General features: G+C 42.8%; 1 protein-coding gene across 1 annotated transcript in view; it reads right to left on the bottom strand.

Annotated features, from left to right (window-relative positions):
* Nucleotides 1-10,291: 10,291 nt before the first annotated feature.
* The window catches only part of SPIN1 (spindlin 1), a gene marked incomplete at its 5' end in the record, with an annotated part of 37,988 nt that continues 26,088 nt past the window's right edge, over nucleotides 10,292-22,191 (bottom strand). The window contains 3 exons of the mRNA XM_080709209.1: nucleotides 10,292-10,525; nucleotides 16,032-16,265; nucleotides 21,555-21,808. Of these exons, the coding sequence (XP_080565335.1) occupies nucleotides 10,326-10,525; nucleotides 16,032-16,265; nucleotides 21,555-21,808 (688 nt within the window). The 3' untranslated portion in view covers nucleotides 10,292-10,325. The remainder of the gene's footprint in view (nucleotides 10,526-16,031; nucleotides 16,266-21,554; nucleotides 21,809-22,191) is intronic.

Below are 22,191 nucleotides of genomic sequence, written 5' to 3'. Positions count from 1 at the left end.
GCGAGCAGCCACCTGACTCCTGTCTGCTGGTGCCTGGTCTCAGCCCAGCAAGCTGCCCGGTGTGGACACCGCAGGGGCCTCTGCAAGCGAGATGGCAACGTTTGGGGGCCCGTGAAAGCAGCCTCGACGTCAGGAGAACCGCTGCGCTTTACCGCGTGACTCTGCCCTGGGAGAAGGGGCTCTGACGCAAAGGTGGGTCTCAGAGCTGTAGCCAAAGAGATCTACTTAAAGACGGACTGAACTTGACAAGGACCGCCAAGTGTTTCCTGGGTATAGGTACTTCAGGCACCGTATGAATGAACTTACTTCTTTCCTAATAACGTGCTCTCGTACATTTCCCTTGGGGGGATTTCCTTCTCCAATACACTTAACCCAAAAGTTACCAAGATGATACAGTATTTCAGACAATGAACTAGAGCTCCATGTAATGATATCCCTTCTAACAGGAGTCTTACAATCCTACCTTCAAAGGGCATAAAAATAAACTTAGCACAGTATAACGTGACCTAAATAAATGTGTGACAACTGAACTTTACTTCGTACACACTGAGTCCTTAAAACCTCAATGGCATATAACTATAACGAAAAGTTAACAATTAGCCTCAGAACAATCAGCTTCTTACTGAAGACCTCCATATCGACTTTGGAAATTTTCTACTTCACTCAGTTCAGTGCTGAACCTGCACGTACATTATTAAGTCAAACCTAGCATTCTTTCCAGTGTTTGAAAAACGACACATTAAAGTATCTTCTCTCACTCAAGTCCCATTTTCGTAGTTTCCTTCCTCAAAATATGCCAATGTTTTTGAAGTCCATTAAATACCACAATATTCTCATCATTAAACTCAGGCTGCAGGGCAAGAGGGCGTGTCTGGGCAGGTGACCCACCCAATCACCCTGGCACCTTCCTCCTGCTCTCATTCCACACGGCAACACAACCGTTTAAGGATAAGAAAACACAGGCAAACAATTCTATCCATTTAGCAGACATAACATTGCATCAGCCAAGGCCCAGACCAGCCCAAAGGTTCTTGCTCCAAGGCCTCCCATTTGGGTTGCCTGGTCGGAAAGCCCTGTCCTGGAAAAGGAGCCTCGGTGAGTGCCCAGGTACTGTCTGCAAAGCGCTGGCTGTGGCTGCAAACTGAAATATGCTGTGAGTGACTTGCATTTGATTTTTATACTATACCACTCTTTAGACTCACAAAGAACAGACTTTAAGGCGTCTCTGGACACAGTAAGTCCGCCATGAACACACCGTCTTGATGCTCCTCGTCCGAAGCCAGGCGCAGGGACAGGGAATGTACCTGCTGCACACAGGCCACGGCAAGCTTGGGACACAGCAATACTCAAGACAGGCCAGGGCGATTTACAGACAAGAGCTTGTTACATTATCTTACCCCCCCAACACACACACACACTTCTACTTCTTGTGGTACTAGGTTGACTGAACCCAGGGAACCTTACCACCAAGCTACATCTTCAGCCCTTTTTATTTTGAAACCAAAAGTTTCCCAGGTTGGCCTTGAACTTGTGATTCTCCTGTCACTGGGATTATAGGAATATGCCACATGCCTAGCTATCTTACTAGTTTTACAAGCAATAAAGATTGTTGCTTATTTTGACAAGTTAGGCAAAACACAACTCTTTCCAAATGCTTTTAAAAAAATATTAAGACATATTATCATTCTGTTTGGATAAAGAAACTAGATGCTTGGAGATGTTCAGAAAATGCTGCAAGTAATGAGACTAAGGAACAAGAGATGTTTTACAGAAACAAAATCAAGAATGCTAGGTTTGACTAAATCTGCCCGAGGCTTATTTTATTTATTTTAGTTATTTATTTTGCAGTACTGGGGATGGAACCCAGAGGAATTCTACCACCAAGCCACACCCCCAGTCCTATTTTTTCTTTATTTGAAACAAGGTCTCAATGAGTTGCAAAGAGCCTAAGTAGTAGCTGAGCCTGTCCTCGAACCAAGATCTCGGTTCTCCGGTCTCAGCCTCCCAAATGCTGGGATTACAAGTGTGCACTACTACGCCTGGCCCAAGGCTTATTCTTATCAGACCTTGTTAATTTGTCAGCAAAGCCAACTGCTTCTCCAAATCATAGCACCCCAGCTTCCCCTACCCCCAGAGTGGGGATGTAATGGAGGTTAAACTCAGAGGCATTCTACCTCCAGGCTACACCCCCTCCTAGGCCTCTTTTGTAACTTTGAAATAAGGTCTTGCTAAACTACTGAACCTCAATCCTCCTGCCTTAGCCTCCCAAATGATAGAATTACAGGAGTGTGCCACTGTGCCCAGCTCTGAATAGAAAATTAAAAAAAATACCAGTGGTCATGAGTTTCAGAAGCCATTTCTGCTAACTGCCTCTGAGAATAGGTGGTAAAATACCCTGTCATTCACACTCATCTGGTCAGTAATTTTCAACATGACAGATTAAAAAGTCACAAGCCAGGTGTGATGGCATATGCCTCCAATCCCAGTACTTTGGAGGCTGAGACAGGACGATCGGAGGTTTGGGGCCAGTACACTATAACTTAGTGAGACCCTTTTTCAAAATAAAAATAAAATAAAGCGGAGCTGGGGTGTAGCTCAGAGGTAGAAGGCCCTTGTGTTCGATCCCCAGTACCACAAAACAAACTCACAAATGGTAAAGAATTCCTAAGAAGGGCAAGCATTTATATCCACATTTTCCACAAAAGATTTTAGGTTGCTTATGAAATTATTTATATATGTTCTCCTTTAGAAAATAGACATATTGCCGGGCGTGGTGGCGCACGCTTGTAATCCCTGCGCTTGGGAGGCGGAGACAGGAGGATCGCGCAGGTTCGAAGCCAGCCGCGCTGGCGTAAGAGACCCTGTTTCCAAATAAAAATATAAAAAATAGGTCTGTGAGTGTAGCCCGGAGGTAGAAGGCCTTCCAGGAACCCCAGTACCACCACCAGAAAGAAAGAAAGAAAGAAAGAAAGAAAGAAAGAAAGAAAGAAAGAAAGAAAGAAAGAAAGAAAGAAAGAAAGAAAGAAAGGAAGGAAGGAAGGAAAGAAAGAGAAAAGGAAAATATAGATATTTGCTATCTGAATAGCATTAAAGCTGAATTAAGTTAGATCTGATCTGTAAGTTACAGTAAGATACCAACACTTCTAAAGTTTAATGAAATGAGTGTGGTGGTGCATGCCTGCAATCCTAGTGCTTGGGAGGCTGAGACAGGAGGACCGCAGGTTCACGGCCAGCCTCATCAACTTAGCAAGACTTTCTGCAACTCAGTGAGAACCTGTTTCAAAATGAACAATATCAAATAGGGCTGGGGGTATAGCTCAGAGGCAGAATGCTCCTGAGTTCAACTCCCAGTACCTCCAAAACCCAAACCCCAAAATAAAGTTTAATGACCTCCAGTTATATATTCCAGACAGGAGATCTACAACATTACCTCTCAGAAGGGTAGCCTGCTAAAGTCACCTCCTCCTAACGACCCACACATGATTCTTCTCCTTGCTTGGCTCCTGCAGCCACCCACAACCTCCACCACTTTACAGAGTGCCAGAGAGAAGAGCTACAAGTCTCATCGACTATGGGAGTCACCCACACACAGCCCAATGGTGTGCGTTGCTCCTCCTCCTCCTCCTCCTCCTCCTCCTCCTCCTCCTCTTCTCCCTCCCCCCCCCCTCTCTCTCTCTCTTTTGTGGTACTGGGGATGGAACCCAGGGGCATTCTACCTCTGAGCACCACCATGCCCAGCTGGTAGTTTCTTTTGAGTACACATTCCAAAGGAATGAGATAGATTCGAATTATTTATTAGAAAGGAGCCTGGCATGGTGGCACACACTTGTAATCCCAGCATTTGGGAGGCTGAGACAGAAGGATCTGGGTTTGCGGACAGCCTCAGCTACTTAGACCCTTTGCAACTCAGTGAGACCCTGTTTCAAAATAAAGAATAAAAAATAGGGCTGGGGGTATGGCTTGGAAGTAGAGTGCCCTGGGGTTCTACCTCCAGTATTGTGGAAGGGAGGGAGGGGAGGGGAAGGGACGGAGTAGCCTTGGATAGTGTGTATTTTGGATCGTTTTAGAAAGGAACAGGCTGTAACTAAATGCAGCCACACAGAAGGCGCTAGGTGGACGCGCAGACAGTGACGGTCACTCTCCTGTCGTGCACAACTCAGTGTGTGCGACTGTCTTATTAAATCTGGAAACAGCTTTGCTAAGTTGCTGGGGCTGGCCAGAAACCTCCTCCCGTCTCAGCCTCCCAAGCCCCGGGATTACAGGCATGCACCGCCATGCCCAGCTGCAACTGTCCTTTTTAAAGAAAGGCCACTTCCCTCTCTACAGGAATACATCTTTTACTTGTCTGCAACGAGCAGACACTGCAAACGCCAGTCCTGTTTTATTTACTGGGAACTGAATGCAGGGACACTCCAGCTCTAAGCTAGACCCCCCCAGAGCTATTTGCTTGCTTTTGAAGCGGTCTCACTAGTTGCTGAGAGTCTAAGTTGCTGGCGCTCCCTGGAACCTGTGATCCTCCTGTGCCACCCTCTCAAGCACTGGGGTTACAGGTGTGTGCCTCCACACCTGGCCTCAGTAGTCTTTTTAGTATCCTAACAACTTTTACCTTTCTTTTCTACCACAACAGAACATTAGTGTTATTATTAAAAATTATTAGTCTTTGCCAAGAATAATGCTGTGACATTATGAAGGCTTCTTAGCAATAGCGAGAAAATCCAGTATAAAAGGAAGATGGCGGAACCTACCATCAAGTTTCTTAGAGAATTGCAGGGGACTAGTTCAAGGTAAAAATCTTTTGCTGAAATCCAATCTTGAGTTGTTGAGCAACTCAAGGTAACATAATAGGCTGGGCGTGGTGGCGCACACTTGTAAGGGAGGCTGAGACTGGAGGGTCGCAGGTTCACGGCTACCTCAGCTACTTAGTGAGACCGTTTCAAAATAAAGAATAAAAAGTGGGGCTGGAGGTAGAATCCCCTGCGGTAGAATGCCCATGGGTACAATCTCCAATACTGCAAAAAATAAATAAATAATAATAATTAAAATAACAAACTTAAGTTAGCATCAAGGTTTTAAAAAGGCTTTTTGTCATGATAACCTCCTTCAACAGTTCCAACACAAAGACAATATCCTACAGCTGGCCCATCTTATAAACTACTTTAGGCAGCTTCCCTGGTGTGATAAAGTAATGGGGGAGGAAGAGGATGAGAGCAGCCAGGAGTAAGCCTACTCCGCTTCAGAACAGCCAGTGGAAAGCAGAGGGACTGCAGGGAGAGGACTCCCAGGGGCTGGCAGGGACCCACAGCGCACCCGGCCCTGCGGCCTAGTTTAAAAGTCAAGCAGGGAGAATCCCAATGTCATTTTTACTCACACTTACGCGCCAAATAAAAATCGAAATCCACCTGCTACTTGGTTTAAAACCATCAATACCTGTCTTAACCGATCTAAAGCGCAGGTGGAGATTAGGAAAGTCCAGAGAAATAATTTAAAATACTTACTTCTATGAGACTCTGGCCTGAAAAGAAATAATGACATAAGACAAATGAATTACTGTAACAATTAGGTACACTGCCATGTACTACGAGGCTAAGAAATTCAGGTTTTGTAAAGATACTAATTTCACGGTGTACTTAGAGCAGCTTTGGAAGGACCTCATGAAGAGAGACCAGTAGAGTAGGGGAAGGGGACTGGAAGGAAGAGAGGAGAGAGCAAGAGCAGGTGTGGGGACGGACACAGACCAAACAGTGTCATTGCATAAATCAACTCATCGCTATGAATCTATGATGTACAATTATAATGTACCAACTATTTTTTTTTTAAAGTTAGCATCCTAATTGGCAAAAAAAGGTAATTTTGGAACCAATTCTAATACTTAGTATACAAATAGAGACACCAAAGCCTATATTCTAGTCACTTAACGTGAAGCCTTTTATTAGGCTCAATTTGGAAATAAAACACTTTGTTATCAATTTATGAAATAAGGTTACCAAAAAAAAAAAAAAAAAACTGGTCAGACATTATACTATAGATTACTCAAATCACCCCACTAAAATAATTGAGGCATCAACAGAGCAGCTGGGGACCTGAGCACAAAGCCAGCCCCATGATCCTGGACTTCTGGGTGTAAAGCAGGGAGGAAGGCCAGGTCTTCCTTCTCCTCACAGGTCTTGGAGGGAGGGAGGCAAGTAGGTTGGTGCTAATGTTTTATTAGTGTAAAATATTTAACTGTGCCAAGAGAAGGAACATTAAAAAAAAGAGGGCCTCCCTCCAACTCACCCACAGGAGTGGCCAACGAGTCGATTTGGACTAAACCGTGGTTACTTCTTAAGGAAAGTATCAGTAGACGCAAGACACCGACTCATCTGCCTTCAGCAAGAAAGTCAGAGAGCCAAATGGGCTTCCCAGTGGCTTGTTCCTCCTGATACTACGGTCGGTCACAGTGGCCACACCCACAGAAGCCTGGAAGCAGGGGTCCGGAGCCCAGGGTTGCTTTAGCCCTCACCCAGTATCATCCATTCTCTTAAAATCAGGGAAAAGGGGGTTGTTCCTGTCCTGGCCTTAAGCATGGCCCTTAGACCAGAGTGAACAAGGAAGCATTATTAAAAAATTTCAATGAAAGCATATCACAAATTCTATAAACCTCATTTAAAACTACCAAAGGAAGATACAACATAGAACACACTACTTTGGTACAGGTTTTTATCCTTAATCTCTCTGACCAGTGTTTAGGTCATGACTAAAGGTCTCTGAGCAATATTCAAAGACTAGATAGCAAAGTATAAAACATTTGATTCTACTTCAAACCACTCTTTTACAGTTTAAAATCTAATGATAAACTAAATTTCCTCGTCACTGTCTAACCACAGACTTAAGATCCTTAGGATATAAATTATTGTCCCTTGTCCTTTCAGGCATTCTTCCATGTACTATCAAACAAAATTTCTGTTTCTATCCATAGCTGATATTTGTATGTGGTGGAAACGGTAACTTGGCTTAAAAACCTTTTTTCAGAATCAGGTTTAACACATCACATTTTGCTAACAAGCACAAAATTTACAGTCAGAAGTTGCACATAAAGGGTTTATTTTAAATGTTTTAAGGATAGGATAGAGTTACATCATAATTATAAAAAGTACTTACAGAATTAACAGATTTATATTGTGTATACTTCTAAATGCAGAGAACAGGGAACTGTCTACACACTGTATAAAATAAAGTTAAAATTAAAAATGAATTCAAGCTTGAAAGATGAGGTCATTTACCTAGTTTTAAAATGAGAACACGAAGACCTCTGAACTACACACATTCACCCGACTGCACTAGTGATGGAGGTACAGAGCGCAGCACTTCCAAGGAACCACAGTCGTTTCCATCAGAATTTGCTAGAATCATTGTTCCTGTTGTGTCTTTGGAGAACTTTCACTTTTTAAGACAATCAGTTTGAGTGTTTTCAGGCACTACAATTTGTGACAATCAGAACAGTCTTCTAATGGGTCTACAGTGTTCAGAGATTCAAGCCCAATGCACTTTGGGGTTTGGCACATAAAACAAGAATAGAAATGAAATCTGGTGTAGAAGTGACTGTGACTCTGAAGAATGCACAGTCCCTTCAAATGCTGCATGACATGCACAACTGGAAGACCACCTTCTGTTGGCACTACGTTTGCTTCACCAGTGCATTTTATCCTACAACCACTAAACAGCACAGTAAGCAAATATACAGGAAACTGAAAGCAAACAAAAAGAAAGAAAGGAAGAAAGAAAGAAAACAAAAAACCTAAATATCTCTGACATGCAATTTTAGTTAGTTACATTGGACATTCTACTTAGAATAGAGCATGCAAAAAGGATGGTCTGCTTTTAAGGTTCTCTGAAGTCTTACATGGCAGCCTGACATCACACACGCACGCACACACAATACAATACTAGAGCAGGTAAATGAGAAAGGCCAGTAAGTTTTATACATAGATTCATGTCTTGTCTTTTCACAAGTCCCATGATAATTTTGGAAATTAATGTTGAATTCCTAGAACAAGGAACCAACATTCAGATACCAGAAAAATGCAAGCAATGCATGCAGATCTGAAACATGAGCCTAAAATAAAGCCCAAGAGACATGGGCTTGGGAGCAGAATTAGTCACAGCGCCATTAATTGTGGTGTATGCCACAAAAGTATGGGGGAAGATATGAAAAAATAAAAAATAATAAAAAAGAGAAAGAAAGGAAAGAACCCAAAAGAACAACAACAACAAAAAACCCTTCCCTTTCCCTCAGCCTAAAGGCAATAAATGGAAGGACAAAGGAAATCAGTACGATGCTGCATTCCTCTAGAGACTGGGAGGTCTGGGTGTATTAAAGTCACTGAAGTCGCTTGCAGAAAAACCACAATGCAAGCCATTAGGTAATGCTAGAAGTGTTTTAACTGACCCAACCCTCAGGACACTTCAAAGGAACTAGGTTCCCAGGCTGAAGTCACTGCGCCACGCTCTGCACACTGTGCGTGCCAGACACGCTCGCCAACTGGCACCACAAATAGCAGCACGGGCTCGGGAGCCAGGCTCAGCTTTTATGCAGGGAGACACACGAGAGCAAGGCTGCAGGACGATGCCTGCTCACCCACATTTGTGACAAGCACCTGCGACTGGGGGTCACGATGCTTTGAGAAGCTCGCCCCCGACTGCCCGCGGTGAAGCGCTGGGCACGGGCGATCACAGTTAGGGACAGAGAAGAACTGATGAGGTACTGTGTTCACGTGGGAGCAGTCACTGCTGTCCAGAAGCAGCACAAGGCACAAGCCCTCAGCAAGGCTAAAATGGGCACCAGGCAACCTGTGCTGCGAGGCCTTCAAACTACGACATGATTTCGAACACCAAAAGCAGCCCAAACAGAGATCACACGGACCACTGACCCAAACCTCCAAGTTTTGGTTGACAGCATACACACGTAGGTGCTGCCCAAACCACAGGTAAGACGGCCCACTCCACAAGAGGCTGGTCCCACGCCTCACCTTTCTCCTGGCTCAGCCTCCAAGTTCTTCCAAAACAGAGAACACTCATTTGGCTGACCAACCACACTGGCGGCTCTACCGGGCTTCAAACGGCCCTGCAGGACGGGGCCCTCGATGGCAACAACACATCACCGACACACAAACCCGAGGGCACTGCAGGACAAGAGCAAACAGCACTGGAGCAGGTGCCAAGCGGTCGAGCTCTTACTTGTCCAGACAGCCTTTGTGGGGAAAAGCAGGGATGGGGGTAGAGAAGGGGAGAAGAGGCTTTCTTGACCATAATTATATATCAGCACAATAACAGTAATAAAAACTAAGAAGTCCCAGAGAACTTGTTAGAAGACAATGAGGCCACTCTTTAGACTTGCACTTCTGGTATAAAAGCACTGTTCTTCAGGAACTTATCACATACACATAAACCACTGATGTGCTGTTGCCTTTGAAATCCGTGTACTGAAGTTCAGATGACTGATAATTACAAATAATGGACCAAATGTGCCTTCCAAAACATACCTAGTGACACTGAGAACCAAGGACCCGGGCTTTGTCAAAAAGTATTCACGACTAACATGTAAACAAGCAAACAAAAAATCCACAAAGCTTGTAATGAAAGGCAGCCAGTTACCCAGACTTTTTCACCAGTTTATCAGATTCTAATGTGGGTCATTAACTTTCACAATTCACTTTTGGACTCACAGTTTAAAGCCTCCAGATTGAAACGGTGTGCTGAACTTTTCTCATACAACCCGAACGTCCCTGTGTGCTTCCTGTGCCCTAATTTGATTTTAAATAAAAAGCAGGAGCATGATCAGTATGACTGAGTTAGGTCAAACACTCCTGTACTGCCCCACCCAATCCACGAGGAAAGTCTGCCAGTGGTGTGCGTGTGCATGTGTTATACACGCAGCACACAGATACAGGTATAAACAGGTAGGCATAGTACATATATCTCAAAAAAGGCAGTAACAAAAATACCAAACTATGCTTGCATTGTGGCAGAAGAGTAAGACAGTGTTAGCGCGAAGGGGGAGTGATTAGGATCTATTAAATGACTGTGATACTAGCTCAACCTTCACCAGACTTGCCCGTAACTCCCCTCCCAACAGACAGACTTCGTGTGAGAGGAGGGAGTTCTCCTTACACAAATGCTTTGTGTTGACATCAATCTGTACTATTCAGAGCAAAACCAGTTCTGCTGGCAGAGATTGTGGGTTCGCAGGGACATTTAAGCTTTCATTAAACTGGAAAGCAATCGAGTCTTTATGTCTACAAATTATACATTTAATAGTTCCACCAATGTGGCCAAGTTCATGATGACATCTAGGATGTTTTCACCAGATCGTAGACATAAATATGGAAATCGTCATCAAACTTGATGAAGTAGACGGAGGGCTTGGCTTCCACTTGATGGATGACCATGCCAGTCCTTTTGGAGCCATCTTCTTTGGCATACTCCACCTGTTTGCCTACCAGGCTGTCCACAACCTCTCCTGGTTCCCTTTCCGCTGGAGGTGAATCATCTGGATTCAAAAAGAAAAAACTATGTCAGTTCTTAGATACTTGCCAACTCACATGCTTAACGTATTTTAAAAAACATTCTAAATTTATCATGATTATCTAGACCAGCAGCCAGCCAACTATTTTTGCAGGGCCAGACAATAAATATTTCAGGCTTAAGGGTCATGTGGTTTCTGCCCCAACCACTCAACTCTGTGACTGCAGCATGAAAGCAGAAGTGAACGGGTGTGTGGTGTCCAGAAAAACACCAGTTATAGAAAGAAGGGTTTGCTGACCCCAGTTCTAGACAGATAAACGGGGTCTATACCTATGACTTTTAAAAAATATCATAGCCCAAAAGTACACTTGACTCATGTTAAAATTTACTATAATTACCTAAAATTACCTATTGTAACATTTTTCTCTCACAAGCATCCTAAAAAATAAGTCTGAATGACTACAAAATAAAATTTCAAAGCAGACAATGCCCATAGGGACTACTGAAAATATGCTACATATTTAAAACACCTAGGTATTAAAGACTGTACTCTGTGGATCCTGAGAGCATTTCCTCAACTTCAATGCATTTCATACATCTTCCTAACCCAGCTTCAGAAAAAAAAATTCATCATAGTTTAAAAACCCGAACTCCAACCCCAGACCAAGTCCAACAGAACCTGTGGGGCAGCCCAGACATCTTTAGTGTCTCCAAGACCCAGGGGCAATGCAGTAACTTACCACCCCTAGGAAAACACAAAGTATGAGTGCAAACCCACTGGCACTAAAAGAAGGCAAAGTAAACAAGGAACAAAGTCAGGCATGGTGGCGCAATCTTGTCATCCCAGCATTCAGGAGGCTGAGACCAGAGGATCGCGGTTCGCAGATAGCCTCAGCTACTTAGCGAGACCCTCTGTAACTTAGTGAGACTTAGCGTAACATAGAGCTACACCCCCCGCCCTATTTTATTCTTTATTTTGAAACTGGGTTTCACTGAGTTGCGGAGGGATCAACTAAGTAGCTGAGGCTGTCCCCAAACCGTGATCCTCAGGTCTCAGCCTCCCGAATGCTGGGATTACAAGAGTGTGCCACCATGCCTGGCTTTATTTTTTTATTCTTTATTTTGAAACCGGGTCTCACTGAGTTGCAGAGGGCCTCACTAAGTAGCTGAGGCGGTGTGCGAACCGCGATCCTCCGGTCTCAGCCTCCTGAATGCTGGGATTATAAGTGTGTGCCACCATTCCCAGCTCCCCTGTTTCAAAATAAAGAATAAAAAATAGGGCAGGGGGTGTAGCTCAGAGGTCAAATGCCCCTGGATTCCATCCCCAGACCCACAAAAAAAAAAAAAGAAAAGAAAAGAAAAGAAAAGGAACAATAGTGCTCAAGGTAGTTACAGTTCTACTTCAAGAAAACTCCTTTGAGACTCTGGGTAACTCGAAACTTCTTTCTGTACAGTACCAGAAAGTCATCAGGTAGGATGACCAGATGCCCCCGCTGCAATCTGTGCTACCCTGGCACGATTCGTACTACTGTACCATTTTTCTCTCACAAGCATCCTGATTTGAACCACGTAATGTATTCACACCAACAGCAGTTCTTGTCTTGGTGACTGTAATAAATCCTCTCACTGCACAATCCAAACACAGATCTTCTGATCTCTGGCACAGGGTCACACACAACACCTGCACCATCAGTTCTCACCGACCCTCCACACGCCCAGCAGAGGTGTGCAGAGAGAGCTAAGCTCGACTCTTCAAAAGGTCTCTTCCCTCAAGCAGCATCACCGTGCTGCCAGACTTTCATTAATTTTCAAGTTAACAAATGATTCAAAATACACAAGCACCGACTTGACTAACAGAGCCTGGGGACTCCTAAGGAGGCTTACCAGTGGCAGGGCTGGGACGCCAACCGTGATGAGAGAGTCTCTTTGGAATTCCTTACCCAGAGCATCATCACTGTCCAACGGTAAATAAACCTCGACGCTCCTCAGCCACACACTCGGGACGACTCAAAGAAACCAAAGACCTAAGCAGGCGGGGAATCACCCGTGTTCACGGGCTGGAAGATTCGCTGGGATCTGTTAACCTGATGGCAGTACTGCACACACTCATCATCCTTACCATCCCCCAGAAGACTTCTTTGAAGAAACCTCGTACATATTACGAGAAATTCCTTAAAAGAAACGCTCTCATAATAATTAAACTTCTGACTATACAAATACTTCCCATTATTATACCTTTATAATAAATGCACATATACTTTTCAAATTCAAGGCCTGATAAGCATACCAGTAAGGTCATTAACTGGCCTCTTCATAGGAAGAACTTTTTAAAAAAAAGAATAACGCCAAAGGAATAGAGATGATTCGACACTGCTGGCATATGGAGTGTCCGTCAGGCCCCCTCGTCCACGGCCAGGAATCCCAGTGTTTGAGAAAAGGCTATGGAGTCTAAAAAGAGCAAGCTCATCCGACAATGACACAAAAGCCATTGCATTCACAACAGCATCAAAAAGAACAAAATGCTGAGGAGCAGGTTTAACAAGAGATACAAAGCTCATCCTCTGAAAATTGTAAACATTGTTGGAAGAAGTCAAAGATGGCAGTAAATGGGAAGATGCCATGTGCAGGCACTGGACGATGTTAGGATCTGTGCAAACTTGTTAAAACAGTGCTGTGTAAACTGATCTACCGATTCAACAGTCTCTACCAGAACCCCAGAGGACTTCCTCGTAGCAGCGACTGATTTAAAAATTCATATGGAATTTCAGGGCACCCAGAATAGCCAAAGCAAACCCGGAAATAAAGTAGGAGGACTCACACTTCCCAATTTCAAAACTTACTGCAAAGCAACGCAATCAAGACAGCGTGGGAGGCTGCATAATGACAGACACACAGACAAATGGAACAGAACTGAGAATCCAGAAATGATTTCCATGGCCAACTCATTTTCAACAAGGATGCCAAAACCATTCTGTGGGGAAAAGAAAAAGCTTTTCAAAATTGGTGCCCAACAACTGAATAGCCACATGCAGAAGAATGACTGAACCCTTACCTAACACCAGAAGCACAAATTAGTTCAAAAGATGTAAAACTACAAATCTGCCAGGCGTGGCGGGCACGCTTTTAATCCCTGCGCTTGGGAGGTAGAGACAGGAGGATCGCGCAGTTCGAAGCCAGCAGCGCTGGCTTAAGAGACCCTGTTTCCAAAAATAAAAAAGTATAAAATAGGTCTGGGAGTGTAGCCCGGGGGTAGAAGGGCTTCCAGGAACCCCAGTACCACAAAAAACAAAACAAAACAAAAAAAACTACAAATCTAGAAGAAAACATGGGGGTAAATCTTCATGACCTTGAATTTGCTAAGAGACTGTTAGGTATGACACCAAAAACACAAGTGAAAAAGAGAGACCAGATAAATTGGACCTCCAAGTTCAAAACTTTTATGTCTCAAAGAACATCAAGGGACTTGAGGCAGGAGGACTGCGGGTTCAATGTCAGCCTCGGCAATTGACCAAGGTTCTCAGCAACTCAGTAAGACCCCGTTTCCAAATGAAATGGGGCTAGAGATGTAGCTGAAGGTGTCACTTAAAGGCAGAACACCCTGGAGTTCAATCTATAGCGCCACAAAAGAAAGAAAGAAAAGAACCAGGTGAAAAAGTCACACCGCGGAATGGAAGGAAACCTTTTCACATGAGATATGTGATAAAGGACTCACATCTAGAAGACTGACTCTCGCAACCCAATAACAAAGACAGCCCGACTTAAATACAGGTGGGAGGTCTGAACGGACGCGCTGCCAGTGGGATAACCAATGGCCGACAGCACATGACAAGATCCCTTTCATCCTCGTCAGCAGGAAACCACACGGAGACGCCACTTCACACTCACTAAAGGACCAGGGCAGTCAGGTAACGATGCGGCTGTGCAGACAGCAGGACTCCCACTCGCTGGAGAGAATGTAAAACGGGATTCCTTGAAAATTAGCCTGGCAGCTCACCAAGCAACTAAACCTAGAGTGACTAGTAACAATCCAGCTATTCCAATCCTAGCTACATATTCAAGAGAAATGAAAACAAATGTCCACACATAAAACTACACAAATGTTTATGGTAGCAATAGTCGTAATAACCAAAATGCAGAAGCGACCAAATATTCAACAATGGACAAATGAATAAACAAATGTGGTACTGTCAACACAAGAGAATATCCAAAAAAAAATCATACATGCTACATGAATGAATTTTGGACACATGTTAAATGAAAAGAAGCTGGCCACAAAGGACCCCCACACCATATAATCCATTCAACACCAAAGTCCGCCATAGGAAAATCTACCCAGAAAGTAAAGTTACTGGGAGCTTGGGGCTACGAGGAAGGGGCTGGAGGATAAGGGAGTGACATCTAAGAGACCCAAGGCTCCTTCATTTGATGTGATCAAAGTAAAAGTGTTCTAAAACAAACTGCTGTGAGGACTGCACTTATCTATATACTGATACTTATATACCACTGAAGTATACACTTCAACGAGTTAACGTAAACTACAGGACTTTATAATAAAATCACTTTTACAACCAGGCTTGACAAAATGCGCCTTCCTATCTTCTCCACATGAATTCAAATGACCCGAGACTACATACGGAAATAGTTAACACAGTCTAAATATTGACCTTGTGATTTAGTGATGACTGAGTTTCCTCAAATTAGTTTTCTGAAATCGACATTCTCTAACAGTTCAAATATTTACAGACAAAATGATTGACCAATAATATTAGCTTCAAAGTAATTCATCTGGGAGAAAAGTTAATAAAACAAGAACAGCAATGGGATTATTATTAATTATTAAAGTTGAAGAGAATGAATTTATTTTATATTATGTGTAATATTAGTAATTTTAAGGTAACCTCTACCACAGATACCAAAAAGTGATTATCAAACATTTACTAATCTAAAATTCATGAGAAGGTAAATTATACACTGTTTGTGTGCATGACTAAAATAATCACCCCCGCCGGGCGTGGTGGCACACGCTTGTTATCCCTGCACTTGGGAGGCGGAGACAGGAGGATCTCCCAGGTTCGAAGACAGCCGCGCTGGTTTAAGAGACCCTGTTTCCAAATAAAAATATAAAATAGGTCTGGGAGTGTAGCCCTGAGGTGGAAGGGCTTCCAGGAACCCCAGTACCTCAAAAATAAATAAATAAATAAATAAATAAATAAATAAATAAGTCATCCCCAAATAAAAAAGTAGCTGTGAAATAATCAAATCTTAGTTAAAATCCAATTCCTTTTAAACTATCAAAAATAAAAGTGGTCAAGAAGCCAGGCTTGGTGGCGCACACTCGTAATCCCAGCGCTTGGGAGGCTGAGACAGGAGGATAGCATAGGTTCAAAGCCAGCCTCAGCTACTTAGTGAGACCCTGTTTCCAAATAAAGTATAAAATAGGTCTGGGAGTATAGCCCAGAGGTCGAAAAGCCCCTGGGTTCCACCCCCAGTACCACAAAATAAATAAATAAAAGTGGCCAAGATATACTCACTAGAGTCAGGCATGATGCGAAGGTCACCTTCTTTGTAATCATCTAGAAGCTGGTACATGTACAAGACAGGGTCTTTCTCATATGTGATGTAGAACCACGTGTTCATGACAGGTGCCCGTGCTAAGACCATTCCCCTCCACTCATCTTTAGAGCCATCCTCTGTCTCAAACATATGCTCCACTGCTTTGCCGATCATTGTGTCTGCGAGGTGTGCATCGCTGATTCGAGATGTTGCTGGGGATTTAAACAAGAAAAACGGTGTTTGGGGATGCGCAGGGTGACGAGCTGTTTCCCTGACGATTTACCACGGAGACTGAACTTAGGAAAGAAGAGCAAACACTAGGATCATTGCAAGGGCTTTAAGAAGTACAACTGTCAAAATAACTGCGGGCCGCAGTCCAAGGATAGATGTAACAGCAAGTACCTCGAGTCAGGAACTGGGAAAATGCGAACTTTTTATTTTCTGGACTTGTCTGTTCTTGGTTCTAAACCTAAATCACAACTTTTATTTGTTCATTTAAGGTATAAAGTACTTCTTTTTGTCATTGCTTATATAGCAGTTATTTGAAATGAAGTTAATTTCAGACAAAAGTTATAAAATCAGTTCTTACATACAGCTCAACACCACACTTCCCTTTCATTTGAAGATATTATATAACCACACCTCATTTATTTATTAGAACTAAGACATTAACCTACTGAAGGTGCAGGTAGGGGTTTCTTACTGTTTCTGCTTTCTCTCCCCATCAACATTATTTCCACATTCTGTTAAGGACTAGTTTTTTGTTTTGTTTTGTTTTTTAACTTTTGCCCCTACAAGCTATTTTTCACAGCAACCAGAGTGATCACTGTGACATTTACATCAGACGGTGTCACTTAATCAAACACTGTCCAAGGCACACCAGCCCCGGGCCATTCTGCCCTCAGATATATCTCCCTCCTCCTTGCCCCACACAGGCAAGCTCTCCTCTGCCCAACTAGCCTTGCAGTGTGTTCTCTGCAGAGACTCTCAGGGGCCACCCAGGCGACAACACTGCAGATCCTGGTCACGTGATCCAGTTACATTTCTTAATATTTCACAGTATCTCAAGTTGTCTTCTTTTATGCATTTACTTGATTACTGCCTGTGCATCCTCCTGAAAGTAGAAGCCTACTTTATTTCAAATATTTAGAGCACAGTTCGGTTTTTGTTGTGGGAGTTAATTAGATGGCCCACTTGGTAGAGAGCACAGATCTCCCTAGTGGTATAGAGATAGCCCTAGCCTGAATATTGATATGCTTTTCAAAAGCACACCTGCAATCCTACTACTTGGGAGGCTGAGAAAGGAGGATCGTGGCTAGTCTCAGCAATTTAGTGAGACCCACATTCAAAGGAAGAATGTCTCTGAGTTCAACCACCAGTACTAAAAAATTTTTGAATAACTGTCCTTAAAAAGAGATTAGCACTCCCAATTTACTCATTCATCAGGTTTCTGTAAGTGAAAACACAAAAGTTAGAATTTGATAAATGTTCTACATTCAATTTAATCAGGACACCCAAATGTACATGGTAGTGTTTGTTTACCTATGCAGTAACAATAAAAAATTAGAGAATTCCCCTCTACATAGTACTAAAAAACAAACCAAAACAAAACAAAGAAAATGCCACTGGTTTCTTCAAGCCAATAGGCCTTAGGACTCCTTTATACTCCCCCCCAAATCACTAAGTACTTAGCTTGGTGTGGTGGCAAATACCTGTAATCCCAGTACTTGGGAGGTTAAGACAGGAAGACTGCAAGTTTGAGGACAGCCCCAGCAATTTAGCAAGACCCTGTTTCAAAATAAAAAATAAAAAATGCTGGGGTAGCCGGGCATGGTGGGGCATGCTTGTAATCCCAGCATACGGGAGGCTGAGACCAGAGGATCATGGTTTGCGGACAGTCCCAGCTATTTAGTGAGAGCCTCTGCAACTTAGTGAGACCCTATTTCAAAATAAAGAATAAAAAATAGGGCAGGGGTGTAGCTTGGAAGTCGAATGTCCCTGGGTTCTATCTTCAGACCCGAAAAAGAAAAAAAGTGCTGAGGGTGTAGCTCAAAGGTAGAATGCCCCTGGTTAAATTCCCAAAGACTACCCACACCCCCCAAAATTCCCACCAACAAAAAACTTAAAAAGTATGTATATATGGATTATATCTATCAATATAACACTGAAAAATCATTTTAAATATCTATATAGCAATGAAAAATAACTTGTTTCTAACAAAAATTTAGCAGAGTGTCATAACTTTACAATTGACACTCTTACGAAATTACATTAAGAAATCAAATGGGAACTCCTTAAATGTTAGTTACAATGCAGAATCTGAAACAATTATTAATCAATTTATCACTGATACATTAAAACCCACCTGTCTCTAGAATGTAAAAAGGACTCCTACAACTCAACAACAAAAACCCAATTAAAAATGATCAAAAGCCCTAAAGAAGAAATCTCTACAAATATGATATACCAATGGATAGCAAGCACACAGACATAGAGGCACTAAACACCATTAGCTGCAAATCAAAACCACAATGAAGTATCCCTTCCCACCCATCAGGATAGCTACTATTAAAAAAAAAAGTGCTGGCAAAGAGATGGAGAATTGGAATCCATATACTGCTGGTGGGACTGTAAAATGGTACAGCTGTGGAGAAAAACAATATGACAATTCCATTTAGAAAACTCAAATTAGAGTTACCATTAAACTGTGTGTGGTGGCACATGAAAGGCTGAGACAAGAGGATTTATGTTCAAGGCCCACCTTAGCAACCTAGATCCTCAGCAACTTAGCAAGACCCTGTTTCAAAATAAAAAGAGCTGGAGGTGTAGCTTGGAAACAGAACCCCAAAGGATCCAATGCCCAGCACCAAAAAGATTACCACGTAACTGGACAATCCTACTCTTCCATACACATCCAGAAGAATCAAAGGGGGACTTCAAAGAGACACTTGTACCACTAAATTCACAGCAGCACTTGACATTCAACTGTGATTTTATATTTCTGTAATTTTATAAGCCATCTACTAATGCACCTAAATGTTCGTCAGTGGCTAAATGAGTAAACAAAATGTGGTGAATAAATACACTGGGATTATTATTCTCAGCCTTAAAGGGGAAGTAAATCCCATAACATACTTCCACATGAATAAACCTTGCGTACATTATGCTGAAATAACCCAGGCACAGAAAGACAAATCCTTCTGATACCACTTACATGAGGAATCTAGAGCAGTCAAATCCAGAGACAGAAAGGAGAGCTGTGGGCAGCAGGTTCAGGAAGAGGGGGAGTTGTTTAATCACTATAAAGCTTCAGATTTTCAAGATGAAAAAGTTTTGGAGACCTGTTTCACAACAGTGTCAATGTACTTATCACTATTGAACTAGACAATTAAAAATGGTTAAGATAGTAGATGTTTTATTTTTAATCAAAATTAAAAAAAAATTGTCTTGCCCTTTGAATGGATCTTTTACCAGTGTATGACTTCGTGACATAGCATTGCTTGTATGTTTGCTGAGTTTATATACATCTTCCAAAACTCCACTGGGCAACTGTGAAAGAATGAGAACGAAGAGTGGAAATTATATCTTAATATTATGAAAATATTTTTCACTTTGCAAGATTCCTGAAAGGGCTGCAGGGGACCCAAGGGCCCTAGACCTCTGTTATGAGAACCATGCTGTCATTGCAACCTTCTGAGCTTTTTTTTCCACCTTTAAGGAAAACATAATTTTAACCATGGTCCAGTATAATGCCTGAAGCAAACTGGAGGTGACTGTTTTCTTCCTATAGAGGATACAAATAAAGGGTAAATGAGTTTTTAGACTTAGTATCATAATGAATCCTAAACCTAGCAGCAGCTGACATTAACTGAATCAGGCATAACTCAGGTCACTAATGTGCAGAGGCTTTTGAATTGCTTTACTGTTCATAAAAGCAGTCCAAGTACACTGTTGGAAACTGGGAAAACCCAAAACTACAAAAAAGGAAATCACATAGCACTTGATCCCATCACAGAGACACCTGTGCATTCATTCTTCTTCCATCCTGGAGTTACAAGGGGACTACAGGCAAGACAGGTCAAAAAGCACTGCGCAAGAAGGGCCAAGTAAGCCTCAGTCTTCCCTAGGTGGAGACCAAAATGCAGGGTCAGCAGTGAATAAATGTGTGGCAATCAGTAGAAATAATTTATATTAGTGCTTAAGATTATAGCATTTTTAGCTCTGAAGCTAAGATTGTCTGAACTATTTAAAACTTTCTAATGTGGGAAATGGATTGATGTCAAGATCAAGAAAACATATATTATGTACATCCTAAAGGCAAAACAAGAATCAGTCACACATAAGAATATTCCATGGCCGGGCGTGGTGGCGCACGCTTGTAGTCCCCGCGCTTGGGAGGCGGAGACAGGAGGATGGCGCAGGTTCGAAGCCAGCCGCTTGCTCTGGCTTAAGAGACCCTGTTTCCAAATAAAAATATAAAAATAGGTCTGGGAGTGTAGCCTGGAGGTAGAAGGGCTTCCAGGAACCCCAGTACCACACACACACACACACACAAAAATCCAAAATAAAAGACTTAAATATCAGGAAAAACTAATCTCTGTGTATACAGTAGGAAGGCAGATTGAGCACTGGATATCCAAAGGAAACAAAATAACTTGCTGCTATAGCAAAAAGTTACTAACTTATTGGGGAAACTCTAGTCCCAAGATTAAAATTCCTACTCTCCAAATCCAAATCTGCCAATGTGCTTTTTAATGGCACAGACTTTTAAGGATAATTCTAAAAGTATAAGCCAGTGTTCTAAGCAATAGCAGCATCACTGAACTATCATGAAAGCATTTCAAAATACTCCCAAAGTATTAATTTGGTTTCATCTACCCAGCCTAAAAAATAATTATTAGCCTTAAGGAACATTTTCAAAGTAAAACTGGCATATGATGTGCAAGAGAGAGAAACAGAGGTGGGGGGAGAGGGGGGAGGGGGAGGACGAGAGGAAGCAACTCATTTCTACCAACGCTGTGCACAGGACGTAAAGAACTGGTAGTGAAGCTCACATGTTCTGGCTGCTTACATTGTGGCTCAGAGCACAGCCATCCTTTATATAATACACAATGAAAGAGACACTCCAACGATTCTAAAGTGAATTCATTAAGATCTGTTAATTATACATGATAAAACCAGCACACGGCATATTTGCACCTAATTTATCCATTAAAACCTACATAATAGTGAGAAAAAGTATAAAAAATAACCAGGAAAATTTCTATATTGTAAGCTTCTTGGGGAAACTGTATACATCTTCAAATCCTTCACAACTCCTCGAGCTGTGGTTTCAGACATGTGCTTTGGATCAACTCTTGTTGTTTTAGATGACTGAGTCAAACGCTTATCAGGGATGGCCAAGTTTCAATAAAAGCAAAAACACCAACAACATAGAATAATCAGAGTACCCATTTCAATGGTCAGTTAAAGCGGGGATGCACAATAGTAAAAGGACTTACCCACTCTGTCAGGGAGGACTTCGAGCGCAGAAACTCGGTCGTCTTTATTAAGTTCTAGTCCATACACACAGTCAAATCCATCGTACTTTATAAGGTACAAAGAAGGGTTTACGGGAACCTGGTCCAGAACGGTCCCCTTCCACTGGGTGACAGGGCCGCTGCCCTCTCTCCAGCCGTGCTGGATCCTGCAGCCTACGATGTTCCGCCGGGGCTGGGACACAGGTTTGCTGGGCCCCACACTGCTCCGATGTTTTCTGTATTCACACACACACACAAGGTATTATCGCACAAGTATGCACACCTAGACCGAACACAGCCACTGTCTAACAAACTCTCATTACAGAAGGCCCCACACAGGTGCAAACTCCTGCAGGCCTCCAGCGGCCTCGGGGAGCCCAGGTGCTCAGCTCACCTCCTGCACTCAGGGCGCTCCCGGCAGTGCCTCTGCCTCCAGCAACAGGAACTCGCTGGCACCTGAGTTGGTGCTGGCAGAAGAAAACTGCCTGTCAGCAGCAGGAATGTGGGAGCCCTATTCTTGGGTGAAAGTTTTTCCAGCTTTCTGAGTTTCCTTTCATCCAAGCAACCCAGAATGACTCAGGTTAAAGAAGGGCTGATCACATAAAATTCATTATACCAA

This window comes from Muscardinus avellanarius (assembly GCF_963383645.1).
Source record: "Muscardinus avellanarius genome assembly, chromosome: 13".
In the NCBI taxonomy this organism is placed as follows: Eukaryota; Metazoa; Chordata; class Mammalia; order Rodentia; family Gliridae; genus Muscardinus; species Muscardinus avellanarius.
The sequence above is the reverse complement of the archived record's forward strand: the minus strand, read 5'-3'. Positions and strand labels throughout refer to the sequence as shown.